General features: G+C 42.7%; 1 protein-coding gene across 1 annotated transcript; it reads right to left on the reverse strand.

Moving 5' to 3' along the window:
- Window positions 1-915: 915 nt before the first annotated feature.
- Window positions 916-13,945, reverse strand: APOH (apolipoprotein H). Its single transcript, XM_026512415.4, has 8 exons — window positions 13,772-13,945; window positions 12,941-13,117; window positions 11,322-11,418; window positions 10,158-10,234; window positions 8,170-8,358; window positions 4,942-5,121; window positions 3,062-3,259; window positions 916-1,064 (listed from the first exon to the last, which is right to left on the reverse strand). Exons 1-8 carry the CDS (start codon window positions 13,833-13,835, stop codon window positions 1,009-1,011), a joined length of 1,038 nt encoding a protein of 345 aa, XP_026368200.1. The 5' UTR covers window positions 13,836-13,945; the 3' UTR covers window positions 916-1,008.
- Between the last annotated feature and the right edge of the window lie 525 nt (window positions 13,946-14,470).

Genomic DNA, 14,470 nt, shown 5'->3' on the forward strand with positions numbered 1-14,470 from the left:
AATTAAAATAAACACGGGGGTGAAAGATGGGGTAGTAGCTGAAAAAAGATGTCAGGCAACAGGAAGGGTTTTTGTAAAGGGTAATATAACCATATATTTGTACACCGATAGAAATGGTCCAATAGGAAGAAAAATAATAAAAACGGAAACTCACTTGTGGGAGGAGCAAAACCCTTAAGTAGGAGAGAGAAGATGGGATCCAGTGCATACGGTTCGCCCTTAGATGGGAACTGAGTTCGTCCACTGCACCAGACAGAGGGCAGAGAATCTCTACAGGTACTGGTAAGTTGACAGTTTTGGTCATGGGAAGATTTTTTTATTTTATTTTGTTTGTTTTTTTAAAGATTTATTTAGAGAGAGAGAGAGTGCACAAGTGGGGGGGAGCAGAGGGAGAGGAAGAGAGAGAATCTCCAGCAGACTCCCCGCCGTGGCTCGATCCCCCAACCCTGAGATCATGACCAGCACTGCAATCAAGAGTCAGCCTCTTAACCAACTGAGCCACCCAGGTGCCCCATGGGAAGGTCTTTTAAAAGGTCTTTTCTATTTTCTTGGTGCAACAGGAGCAAGGTTCTCAGGTGAGAGTGAGGGGAGAGAAGGTGACTTGAGGAGGGTTGAGAAGAGAAGTAGCCACCTTGGAGAGGAGCGGAGTGCACACATTAGGGAAATATGGTAAGACTGCCAGGCAGAGCTGAGGGCTTGTGTGATGGTTCTCTGGAGCATTCTATGAAAAATAGCGCAGTCGGTTGAGGCGAAAGCATCTGAAAGTAGAACAAGGGAGGGGGGAACTGAGTTGCCTGGATAACTGTGTAACCTTTCCATTCCACAGCCACGGAATGACCATGTTTCAAGGATTTGGGTTTCTTAACCAGCTAACATAACTAAAAGTAAGCTATCAGGCTGCAGCGACAGAGGGGATAAATTCAGTCACTTTATTTTTCCACTTCTGCTACGTTCCTTGGACAAACACTGATTCGAGTGTGGCATTTAATTTTGAATCTGAAAACCAGTTTAGCATGGCTTTACATCTGACGCATCGGTTTTCCAGAAAGCCAGAGAGCTGTGTTCTGTTTGGGAAGAAAAAGACAAAGATCCTAAGAGAAACGATCATTTCTTAAATTCGCTAAGTAGCTACGTCAAATCAAATACATTCTACAAACGTGTGGGAAAATTTAATTATATGAATAAAACCGTTGACTGTGAGGTTTAAGTGATAGGAGAAAACATCAGGGAAATGATAAGGCACTCATTTCCAAGACGGAAAATAAAGGGTTCTGTATAATTCTGACAGTCAAGATTAAAAGGGGGAAAAAAAAAACGTATCAGCCTTTTATTTATTCTCTGATGCACTAACAGTGCTGTCTGAAGACTGCCGGGGACAAGAGCCTGAAGAAATACATCAACAGAACTCTGGGTTGTTTTTTTAATTATCCTCTTCTAACATTTTCTGTACTGATTTGTACGAGGCTACACGTCCTCTGTCAGTTTCAGTATTTCACATCTGCCCAGGGTCCGCTGTATCTTGAACAGTAACAATTTATCCAGTGCATTTCTAATCATTAGTGATTATTATAACTTGTTTGAGCACATACTCCGTGGCATGGAGCATACTTCTGATAATTAAAGCTATCGAGTAGGTATGATTTACTAGTTATCACTCCTTTTTCCATCTCTAGCTGGTCACTTCTCAAACCCCTCTTTTCTCTAACCTGCCTGCCCAGTATAGGGCTGTCCACATTCTTGGAAGACTTTTTTTTTTTTAAGATTTTATTTATTTATTTATTTATTTATTTATTTATGTGTCAGAGAGAGAGAGCACAAACAGGGGGAACGACAGGCAGAGGGAGAAGCAGGCTCCCTGCTGAACAAGAAGCCCGATGCGGGACTCGATCCCAGGACCTTGGGATCATGACCTGAGCCAAAGGCAGACACTTAACCCACTGAGCCACCCAGGCATACCTCCTGGAACACTTCTTTTTTTTTTTTTTTTTTTTAGATTTTATTTATTTATTTTGACAGAGAGACAGCCAGAGAGAGAGGGAACACAGCAGGGGAGCAGGAGAGGAAGAAGCGGGCTCCCAGCGGAGGAGCCTGATGTGGGGCTCGATCCCAGAACTCTGGGATCACGCCCTGAGCCGAAGGCAGATGCCTAAGGACTGCGCTACCCAGGTGCCCCCCTCCTGGAACACTTCTAAGCTAAGAGCCAATAGAAGCTTCAACGTCTGGCTCACTCTTCCTTCATAGTACGAAGATACTTAAACTCTAAACCTGAACATTTTAAAAGTTGGCAGTTCTAAATGCTGATCATTGTACACATCTTTATCTTACAAACATAATCTCATCTTCCTGAAAATATTTGGTTCTAATGAATACTTTGCTCTAATGGAGACTTTTCAAACTCTAGTAATTGCTGAAGAGAGGGAAAAAACGTTAGAAGATCTATAAACCAATCACCATTACCATGAGTTACTTTATAATTGGGGTGAGTTCTCTATAATTTGGGACTGAGAGGCAGTAAATATTGTTATTATTCAATATTCCATGCAACATTATTACTCTTATTTGAGCTTAATCTGGAATTACACAAGATGACATAATTCATCTCAATATTCATTGAATAAAACTGCAACTCTGACTTTTACAGAAAAGAATTGGAAAGGAAAATGATAATGCAAGTAGAGAAAATGAATCAGTTTATTGTTTCATCTCATTCGTTTCTCCTGCTCCCCCTCTCTTTTTAAAAATCCGGTGGCCAGGGGAGCCTGAGTGGCTCAGTCGGTCAAGTGTCTACCTTTGGCTCGGGTCATGATCCCCGGGGTCCTAGGTGGAGCCCCACATCTGAATCCCTACTCAGCAGGGAACCTGCTTCTCCCTCTCCCTCTGTCCTTCCTTCCCGCTCATGCTTGTGCTCTCTCTTTCTCTCAAATAAATAAGTAAAAATATTTTTTTTAAAAAGCCAGTGGCCAAACTGATGTGGCTTCTTATTATCATTATGTGATTGGAGTACTTACTATGGTGAGGGGCAAGCGGAAACCCTAGTTACAGGTACCAGTGTTAGACTCACCCTTGAAGCATTTGGGGATTTCAATGGTGCCATCTATGCACTGAGCGTCCTCTGTATAGCTACACTTCTTTTCCTTATTCTTGCAGTAGAAAGAAACTTTATCACCATGCCGCATTCCATCCTTGAATTTTTCTTGAAGCTTTACTCTCTCTCCTTGGTATAGCACAGTAGCTTTTTTAACAGATAATTTACAAGAAGCTGAAAGAGACAATATTTGTTATCAAGACTTAAGAGTTCAGTGAGTCTTCCTTAAGGACAATGTAGCATTTGAATCAGCAGATGAGTACATCTGAAACACATCGCTCAAGACAAGAAGATTCCAAGAATGTCCAGAGTGAGTAACGTCAGTGTCAATGCTAATGGCTGTTCTTTATCAATAGAACCATTAGTCATGGCTTCCAAGATGCCCTTTCCCCCTGTAGCAGCCACATAAGAGGGTCAGGGCAGAAGCATCAGGTTTTAGTCTTCAGTGAAAAAGAACTTCTACGAGACACCGCCATTTCATATAAACCCCCACTGCCCCACTTAGATCCCATTTATTGAGCTGGTGTAGCCATCCACCAGCTACTGGGACCGTTGGCTGATAAAAGCTCACAAATGCTCCTTTCTCTGAAAAGTTGCTCTCAGCCATTAGGGAGCCATCTCTTCTGGGAGCCAATCAGCTCCCACACCGGGGCCAGGGAAGGGAGCAGCCCGTAGCCAATGACTGATTGATAAGGGGATACAAAAAGCAGGTCGCCATGCCTTCTGGTGGAATCAACTCTAGGGTAGAATTCATGGTCCAGAGCTCCCAAGGGGATGAAATTGAAACTAGATTCTAGTTGAGACCACCTATTTGTTCAAAACTTAGTCCTGGATCCGCAGCAGCAGCCTCACTCCGGAACTTGATAGAAATGCAAATTCTCAGGTCCCGCCCCAGATCTACTGAATCAGGAACTCTGTGTTTAAATAAGCCCTCCAGGTGACCCTGGGGCACAGTGAAGTTTGAGAGCCAGTGCCCTACTCGGTCCTACCTGCCTCACTTTCTCCTGAGACACTCACTGAATAAATCATCTGCACTTGAATCCTTGTCTCAGGCTCCGCGTCCAGGGGACCCCAACCTAAGACACTATACATCATTTTGCTTGCTATGCCTAATTTCCTTTTCTGCTTAAACGGCCCAGCCCTGTAGCAACCTGAGCAGAAATATAGTGCTAGGTTATCGTTCTTTGCATAAGCATGACCCCGGATCAAGGATAGACACCGAACTCAAAATGAACCAGTGTTTCCAGGAAAAGATGCCAGTTAGTGATGAGTCCTTTGCTTGAGAGGTCCTGATGTAGAGTCAAGCCGGGTTCGAGGTGAGTGAGCGGGGAAACATGAAGATGAGAGAGACCATGAGGCCACTGAGATATGGAAAGAGATACAAAAGGGACTGGCTTTTGGTTCAGATCTGCAGGAGGACCAGTTGTATTTCATTTCCTCATCTTCAATGTCCATACAATCACCTATTGTGATTTGCCGGTTTATGATAAACCCCTATTTCCTTGAACTAGCTTGAATATGTGGTTGGTTTTTGCAACAACAAGAAGAGTCCAGACCAGAATATAGCAGAAAAGGACGCTCACAGGAAAACAAGTATAGGAAACCCACACTATCTTCCACCATATCATCAATGCTTACGAAGGATCTGTTTATTTCCTACAATCCATCTCAAACAAGCTTGCTAAGCACGAAGCTCCCCCGTGGACATGTGAGTCCTAAAGTCCTTCACATACGAATAACTGTGAAGCAAGTCTGAGCAGCAAGTGGAAAATGATTGGAACAAGAAAATGGCAAGTAAGGGTAACCCACTGGATAAATTCAGGGATGTATTAAGACCTCACCCGTATATTTCATACCTTTACAACTTGGTTGTGCAGACCAGTTTCCAAATTTGTTACATTCTACTTCTTCTGGGCCATCCAAGCCATATGTATCATGGCAACCATATGTGGCTTTATCCTTGTAATAAAGTGTTTGTTTTGCAGGATAGTTCACAAACCCATTGTCTGGTCTGGATGGGAATGGGCATTTTACTTCTAAAAAATGTATTCAATAAGACATATTAGTATAAATAGTAGTATCGTCCCATAGTTATGAAATATTTACGTTCCAGTCTCCATGACCCCATTGAACCATTGGGTGTTTCTGTAGCTGAAGTACAATTTCTAGGAAACTAGGTGCTTAATTCTGTCCCCCTCTTCTTATGCTCACAGGACCCTAGGTATTAAAAAAGAAACAACAATACTTTGAAAGTAAATCAATGAGTTACCAAGTTCTTTGGGCTCTCAATCAATCACAAGGCATTATTTATTCCAAATTTCGTCTCCAAGCAGTCTAAAATGGTGGGTTTGAAAGAAGAAAAAAAAATTCTGTCTCTTTTAATCAACAAACCATGAAATTAAAACACAAAGGCTCCCTCCATGCACTAGCACAGCATTATTGGATTTCAGGTGTTAAATCTAATTCTTATGAATGTCTTTAATCTATACGAGAAGCCAGAATGAAATATGAAGGAGAAGCATGATGTTGCTTCCTGACCCTAAATCTATGAGTCTATAATAATATTTTTAAAATAGTCCATGGAAGAAAAGAAATTTTTCTATAGAAGAATGCAAGCTCATAAATATAGAAGAAAAAATAGAAAGTCACCGGTTCGCAACTACCAGTGTCATCATTGGCTAAGTCGGGGACCATCAGAAGATGCCAAAATGCCCACTAGAGAGTAGATAGTCACACAGTCTCAAAGTAGCACCCACCATTTGCTTACTAATTCCAAAGAGGAAAAGACACTTTTACCAAGAGAAGATCTGACAGCACCCACCGGGCCAAGGGATCAAACGAAGCATGACCAGTGATGCCTCCTGATGGGATGGAATGGATTCTTAACAAAATTATTTAGCTTGAATCTAATCACAACTAAACCATCACCTAGATTCAGATTATGGAACATTCTACAAGACCAATAGCCTGTATTCTTTAAAAATGTCAAGGAGGGGCGCCTGGGTGGCTCTGTTAGTTAAGCATCTGACTTTTTTTTTTTTAGATTTTATTTATTTGACACAAAGAGTGAGAGCACAAGCAGGGGAAGCAACAGGCAGAGGGAGAAGCAGGGTCCTTACTGAGCAGGGAACCCAATGTGGGGCTCGACCCCAGAACCCTGGGATCATGACCTGAGCCAAAGACAGATTCTTAACTGACTGAGCCACCCAGGCACCCCTAAGCATCTGACTCTTGATTTCGGCTCAGGTTGGGATCTCAGGGTTGAGAGACTGGGCCCCAGGTTGGGCTCCACCCTGGACATGGAGTCTGCTCGGCGTTCTCTCTCTCCTTCTCCCTCTGCCCGTCCCCCCTGGCCCTCGCACATGCTCTCTCTCTCTCTCTCTCTCTCTCAATCAATCAAAATAAAAGTGTCAAGGAAAGACAACTAAAAAGGCAGTGGATCATTCTTCTTTTTTTTTTTAAAGACTATATTTATTTATTTATTTATTTATTTGAGAGAGAGACAGAGACAGAGAGAACAAGCATGAGCAGGGGGAGGGGCAGCGGGGGAGGGAGAAGTCGACTCCCAGCCAAGTAGGGAGCCTGACAGCAAGCTCGATCCCAGGACCCTGGGATCATGACCTGAGCTGAAGGCAGCCGCTTCACAGATTGAGCCACCCAGGCGCCCCGCAGGGGATCATTCTTGACCAAAGGAGACTATGGAGCCATGACAACTAAACCAGATGTGGGATTCTTGACGAAATCCCATGTAAAACAAAACACATGTATAAAGAACACTTTCAGGTCAATTGAGGGGAAATTTCCACATGAAATAAATATTGTTAATTGTTTATATTATTATAATAGTTTAAATCATTATTATTATAATTCAAAGCACATTAACTGTCTTGCCTACAGTGACAATGTTCTTGTTCTTAGGACGTTCACGCTGAATGTTTATGGGTAAGTGTCATGATGTGTACAACTTATTTTCAGATGGTTCAGGAAGAAAAAGCGTCTGTCTATGGAAAGAGAGAGAGACAGAGAAAGTCACATGTTGACGGTTGATATCTCTAGGTGAAAGGTTGGGGGGGGGAAAGCAGCTGCTGCTTAGGACTTGAGAGAATTAAATGAGGTGAGATGACACATATAGTGCAAGAGACCAGTACCTGGCCCAGAGTTTAAGTCCCACAGAAGGTGCTAGGTATTGGTATTGGTAGTTTCCCCATGCTAAAAAGCACTTATGCTCTGAATCCCTCAAGAGGTATCGCAATATCTACCACAGGAGAAAGTAGCAGTCGGTATAACTGCTTGTGTGCACGATAAAGTCTGTAATTTGTCTACTCGTCTGGCAGTTGACAAAGTTAAAGATAACAATGATAGGTCAAATTAAAAGAGGAAGGGGGCACCTGGGTGGCTCAGTTGGTTAAGCGCCTGACTCTTGATTTCAGCTCAGGTCGTGATCTCAGGGTCGTGGGATTGAGCCTGGTGTTAGACTCTGTGCTGGGCATGGAACCTGCTTAAGATTCTCTCCCTCTCCCCCTCCACCTACCCCTCCCCACCCCACAAGCACATGCATGCTCTCTCTCTCTAAAAAATAAAAATTAATCGAAGAGGAAGAATTTTCATATTTTAAAGTCAAATATTCTTGTGATTCTTAAATTTAGGTAGACTATAAAAGCGTGGGACAGTCTGACTATAGCCCAGTTTTTCACCCTCATCTCCTAGGATGCCCCAATTTAATCCTAGCTTCTCCCCACCAATCTCACCACCATATTCGACTGTCCGTGCACACACTCTGTTCTCTCGTGCCTCCCTGACTTTTCATGCCTTCCCCTCATTCTCCACTTCTCCTCTTCTGGGAAGCTCTCCCGGGCAGCTCCAAACAGTTCATCACGTTATATATAATTTTTCTGAGGTCAGAAGCCAGGCCTCATTCATCTGGTGACCCCAACACCCAGCACACTGCCTGGCACATGGTAGATGCCAATAAACATTTGTTGAACAAGGCCACTGGAGACACTCAATGAGAGTGGAATTTTCCATACTTCTCAAAAATGGGATTCTACACTGTCGTAATAGTTTTGTCTTGTCCTTGCACCTACCTTTGCATTCTGGTAATTTAGTCCAATTTCCGTGTTCTGTGCAGGTGATTGTATCATTGCCAAACATGGCGTAGTGTGGCAGACATTCGAAGACAGCCTTTTTTCCATAGAGGGAGTGGTTTTTAGTCAATGACTTAAAATCATTAAGCGTTGCAAACTTAGGTACGGATGGTGGAGGGCAGGTTACGGCTGGAAAAAGAAAGAACAATCACGTTTATGAAACAGTTGAGTCTTGAAAGTTACTCTTTCCAGAAAGGAAAAAAAAACCAGCACAAAGATTAACTTGAGAAAATGCAAAATTGGATCAAATGCCAGGATAAAAACAGTCACGGATAGAAGTCCTGGAAGAAAATATGATCTGAAAACCAGATGTCTGAACCAGTGAAAAGACTGACGAAGTAAGTCTAAGTCTTGTCACCATGAATTTGCCCGTTACAATGACACAATGCATAGGTCTCCATCAGTCTGTGATCCAAATGCTACCTCGGAAGATGTTTCTGGAAGTCAGAGGCGGTGGAGGGCCATCCTGCCATAACTGCTCACGATAGCATTTGGTACAAAGTCATCTGTGACATCTCCATTCCACTGCTGGCTTACATTTGTTTGTGCCCATTGAACATCTCCCGCTTCTGTACCCTGTGTGCGTGGAGTTTATGCAAGTAGCTTTACGTGGAGACACGGCCGGGGTTGTCATCCTGACCTGACTAATATGAGGTTTCAGTAAGTCCAGGGAGAGTTATACTAATGTAAAGGAGGTGAGTGCAGACCAGAATGTGATTTAATCTGAATTAGTTAGATCCTTGCTACTCCACGTGGGATCCATGAGCCCGTGGCAGGGGCCTCGCCTGGGAGCTTACTAGAAAGGCAGCAGCTCAGACCCCACCCCAGGCCCATGGATCAGAATCTGCATCTTAACGAGATGCCCAGGGGATTCACACGTACATTAAAGTATGAGAAGCATTGATTTAGATTAGACGGAAGCTAAAGCAGATTTTCTGTTTTGTAACCAAGAAGCAAAAGTGACTTTACGTAATTGACATCAATCTGCTTCCAAGGGAAACTATAGGAACCGTGGTGATTTTTACTACGGAGTGAAGAACTCTAATTTAGCCTTAAAAAACTTTTGTTTTGGTAGTTCAGCTTTTCTTAAATGATCATTGATTTGAAATTGCTTGACTTTTTCACCGGCTCTTGCTAAGATAGACCTCACTGAAATGTTAAAGAACTGTAACATGATTGTAATGCCTGGGCCTCCTGGTCCAAGACTGGACGCCCATGAATCACAATCAGAGCATCCCTCCCCGTATCGGCAATGCCCAGAGCCGCCCCTCACTGCGTGGCTGAGGGTCCCTGGAATAAGCCAGCAGCAGTGTTTTTTGAAGCAATCCCACTCCACTCCTAGGAGGCAAGGCCCTTTGATGGAGTCTAAGCTCATTGTGAAGGTTACTTGCTTGTGTCCCTTATCACTAGACACACTTGCTGAGGGCAGACCAAAGTGGCCTTCGGCCATAGAGCCTGAGAACAGGATATGGTACACATTAGGTCCTCAGTACCCATTTATGGAATACATACATGGGTGAATGTATAAATGCATGAACGAGGTCCCAGAGCAGGAGGGAGGTGTTTGATCTCACTGTTTCCAGTTCTAGTCAAATGATGGCAGTCCCCGATTGAACCAATGCCACACGTAGCCAAGCCCCCCCAAAAAGTGTGAGAGTGATGGCATGAACAAGCCCAGATATCACTGATTCCACCATGTGGAGGATACAAATGTGTTCACGAGTCGAATGCTTCCCTTCTGTCCTTCCAAAAGGGTTGTTGCATCCTCCCAGATACCAGGATGTACACTCCCCAGAAGGGTGAGCCACCCTCCCATGGAGTCAGGACTGAGGGATTTCCAGGCCCTGGAATGTACAGTGTTAAGACCAGCAAAGTCCCAGGCAAACCAGCTCATCACTCTCCCCATAACTGGGGACCCGCAGACTCACGAATACAAACAGGAATGTCAACACTCCATTTTCCTTCCTCGGTGCATTGAGCAGAACTACTTCCATTCAGATAAAACCTGCAAAAGGAAAATGTAACCCATCAAGCAGTAGCATAATCCATCAATGGCGTCTCAAATGTCTTCTCCACTGAGCATTGTCTCACATTCAAGTTTTTCCCCTATTTTGTAATGCTGCTTTCCTGGGGAGCTCCACACTCACTTAAGGCTCCTCATATCTCCCAGCCCAGGGCTGCAGGGGACTCACGGAAGAACGAGAAGTTTCCATAGCTGGAGGCATAGAAGCCAAACCCCCCAACCCCTCTTTTCCAATCAGCAGACCAAATTCACTGCTTCTCAACATGGAGCAAAGAACTATCTCTTCTTCCAAGGGCACAGAAGTGAATCAAACTGAGTCATGGCTACTGTTCATTTCCTGAAACTATTCACTCTGCTGACACAAATGGGTAAAAACAATGCAGTATATTTCCATTGAAAATATAACACGGTCTCGTCGAAGCCAACTGTTTCAAGGTCCTTTGCCATCAGACCCACAAGTTAATTAGTGTTTCAGATGGAAGGAATCCATTTCTTTTTCACACATAGTATTTCTTAATTCCCAATCCCAAACAAGGATCCTCAGGAAAATTTTGCCCTAAGGTACAGCCGACACGTTATTGACCGTGTCACTGGCAGCGCCTTTGCTCCTAAGGGAGATTATCTATATGACGGACCGTATGCGCTTTCTTGCTGGGGATGCTGTCCTGTGTCACATGAGGACCAACAGAACTATGTTCTACACCATCACATGCCCAACCTTCCCCAGAGAACTCCCTTCTGGAGACCCCCAGGTCAGTCAAGCAAATTAGGTTCATATCTAAAGCCCAAGTCCAATTCCTAAGGTATTTCAACCTTCATGTCAAGATTTGTCCCAGAGATGATAAAGAATTACCATGCAGTTCTCATTGTTCCCATGTACCTCCACGGTTAAGTAATTAACTAGGAGAAGGAAAGTTTGACACAGCAGCAACTTCATATCCCACTAGTTGTTATGGTCTCCACCCCCGACCCCACCCCAACACCACTGAAGGCTAAAAATAAAATATGTCTTGATGTTTGGCTTAAAGGGCCCAGAAATGTCCTGCCTCTGGTAGCTCGAAGTCCTCACCCGGTGTTACAAGCAAAATGGATCGTGTTGGGATATTCAAAAGTTGTGTAGCGTACAGCTCCATTTTCTAAGATTCCAGCAAAAGGACATATTTTGGCTGTAATTTAAAGATAGAAGAAAAGAATAATAATAAATTAAAAATTTTCAAAAATAAAGATGGAAAGGTAAATTTCAATTTATAGAATTTTTCATTAAAGTAAAAACATAAAGGGGCGCCTGGGTAGCGCAGTCGTTAAAGCGTCTGCCTTCAGCTCCGGGCGTGATCCCGGGCGTGCCGGGATCGAGTCCCACATCGGGCTCCTCCGCTGTGAGCCTGCTTCTTCCTCTCCCACTCCCCCTGCTGTGTTCCCTCTCTCGCTGTCACATAAATAAATAAAATCTTAAAAAAAAAAAGAATTAAAAAAAATAAAGTGAAAACATATAAACTCGTTTCTATTCTTTGATTCAATAACACTACTGTTAAGTATTCTAAGAAAATAACTCAAAATTAGTCAAATGATATATGCACAAAGGGGCTCATCGCCCTGTTAGCTCTAATAACAAAAACTGGATAGCCTAAATGTTTACCATCAGGTGATTGTTTTGATTGATTATGGTAAATCAACAGTTGAATTCTTACACAGCCAATAAAATGTGAATTATGAAGCCTATGGAGATATAGTCAATATTTATGCTATGCTGGTGAATATGGAAAAATACAAAATGGTACCTACTCTCTGCAATGATGCAAAAATACACACATGAAAAGTAACTTGAAACAATGAAATTGTTAGTATTCCAGAGCTATGACCGATTTAAAGAAAACTTTTCCCTTATGATGGCATGGCTGTTTTTCATTAAAAATCATGTTTAGTCTGTTTTGAGCCAAAAAGCATACTAAAATCGCTTGTATGAAATATATGATTTGCACAAAGGTCATGTTCATAGGATCAAAATAACCAGAGCTCCCATAGACCCCTATAGTAACTTCTACATAAAATTGCCAGAAATTCTATTGGGTTGATCGCTCCATATCTGACTATAAAAAGTAATGTTGGCATGATATCACGGAACCATGTCCTGAGAACTAAAGAAAAGCACCCATCTACCATAAGATGATGGCAATAAATTTATACTTCAGTTTTTATATTATATATATTATTATAATTTATTATAAATTATGGTTGTATAATCATATATAATTCATATAATTGTATATATTATAAATTATCATGTGATGATTCTATTAAATCTGCTTTCATTTTGAGGCTAAGTCCAAAGATATGATGATTCCTCGTGTTTTACTTTTTCAAGGGTCTCTTTGGTATCTGTCTAAATTTCAGTGTATCTGTACGTCTTTTTTACTTCTGCAATGTTTCTCTCTCTTTTATCGTAGCAGATCTCTTTTCCACATCTCTCCTCATTCCAGGCTATGCTCACCTCCTCCTCTCTAAATAGCACCCCTCACCTCTGCTCTGCCCTCCCATGAACACCCCACCCCGGGCCCTCTTGTTTCTTCACAGCCCTCCACTCTGTGGCTCTGCCGGCCCTCTGTGCCCCCAGCATGACAAAGTGGCTTATCCCCCAAGTGTCCAGGATCCCAGTGAGAGGAGAGCATGTGAGAGAAGGCACTAACTTACGTGTGCATCTCAGGGAGTTGGCGGGCCAAAGTCCTGTGAGAGGGCAGGTGAACCGCCTGATCCCATTCCGGGCCGTGTAGCCCGGACGACAGGAGTATACTATCTGCTCTCCTGGGTCATAGAATGTTTTTAATGGAACAACAGTGGCAAATGGTACATCATCTGGTTTGGGACAGGCTGAAATAGAGCAAAAAGTGGTGAGTTAAGAAATCTATATTTTTCCCTAAAATAAGACAAAACCAGAGAGGAAGATAAACCATAAGGGACTCTTAATCATATGAAACAAACAGGGTTGCTGGAGGAGAGTGGGGTAGGGGGATGGGGTAACCGGGTGATGGGCATAAGGAGGCACTTGATATTATAATGAGCACTGGGTGTTTTATGCAACTGACCAATCACTGAACTCTACCTGGAGCTAATAATACACTATATGTTAATTAATTGATTTTAAATAAAATTTAAAAAAGAAATCTATATTTTCATTTTTAAGCTCAGCTAGCCCAAAAATGAAAAAAAAACTATTTAATGCTGCCAATAGTAACTATGCCATGTTCTGTACCAAATATTTCACATATGCAATATCTCATCTAATCTCAACAACCCTTTGAAGGGTACAATAGTTATCCCCATCTTATAGGTCGGTACATCGAGGCTTCAACTGGCTGACTATCTTAGGGAGGAGCTTTAAGCATGGCAATATTGGAGAATCGTTATCAATCCAGACTCCCCAGCAGCCGCACTAGAAAGAATTTTAATGATCATCATTGATCCCTGTCATGTACTAGGGGGTTGGATATATTAATTATATTTGCAAAAGCAAAGACTACTTACTCCGTCCTGCAGTAGCAACATGGCAGAGAAAACTCGAGAACAAGAAGAGCCCCAGAGAAATCATTGTGGATGACTCACACAGGCACTACCAAAATGGTTTCCTCTGCTAAAAAGAGGGATGCAAATATAAAAGTGCTTAAACATTAACTTTTCTCCTGTGTCCTTTTACCTCTGTAAATAGAAGGTGAAATATCACAATTTGAAGGGAACTCCGAGACCTACATTTTTTAATCATTTACTTTCACTTCCGTGGGTCTGTTGTGAAATCTTTGGCAAATGGTTTCCGTCTTCATAACATTTATTTTAATGGCACAACACGGTCGGTGATCGCCTCCGATAGGATCTTGGTGATTCCCAGATTCTCAGGCCTCTCATCCTCCAGCCTTAGTTTTGTGCACGTAGTGGGCGGAGCATCAGAAGCCTGGAGCACCTGCTCCCCCACAGTCTCAACATAGGAATTTTGGACCATCTCCGGGTTTCAGTCTCCACACTTCTCAAATGATATTCCAGTCCCCAGATGTACGATTTTAAAGAACATCCACAGGGAGGCATCTGAAACTATAATGCCTAAAAAACCGAGTTCATCACCTTCTCTCAGAAAATGATAATTTCTTCCAGATTTCTGTTTTACTTGCAATTGGTAACAAGATCGTCCTGGGAGCTCCAGGTGCAACCTCAAAGCTATCCTCAAATCCTCAG

Source organism: Ursus arctos, unplaced genomic scaffold (assembly GCF_023065955.2).
Source record: "Ursus arctos isolate Adak ecotype North America unplaced genomic scaffold, UrsArc2.0 scaffold_24, whole genome shotgun sequence".
Lineage (NCBI taxonomy): Eukaryota > Metazoa > Chordata > Mammalia > Carnivora > Ursidae > Ursus > Ursus arctos.

Bases quoted from the DNA above. Each gene is read 5' to 3' on its own strand.
- APOH (XM_026512415.4), bottom strand. From the start codon at position 13,835: ATGATTTCTCTGGGGCTCTTCTTGTTCTCGAGTTTTCTCTGCCATGTT. The intron at 8,359-10,157 runs GTGAGTCTGCGG...TTCTTTTTCCAG, and splicing joins TGACATTCCTGTTTGTATTC to CCGTAACCTGCCCTCCACCA. The intron at 3,260-4,941 runs GTATGAAATATA...TGTCTCTTTCAG, and splicing joins TGCACAACCAAGTTGTAAAG to CTTCTTGTAAATTATCTGTT.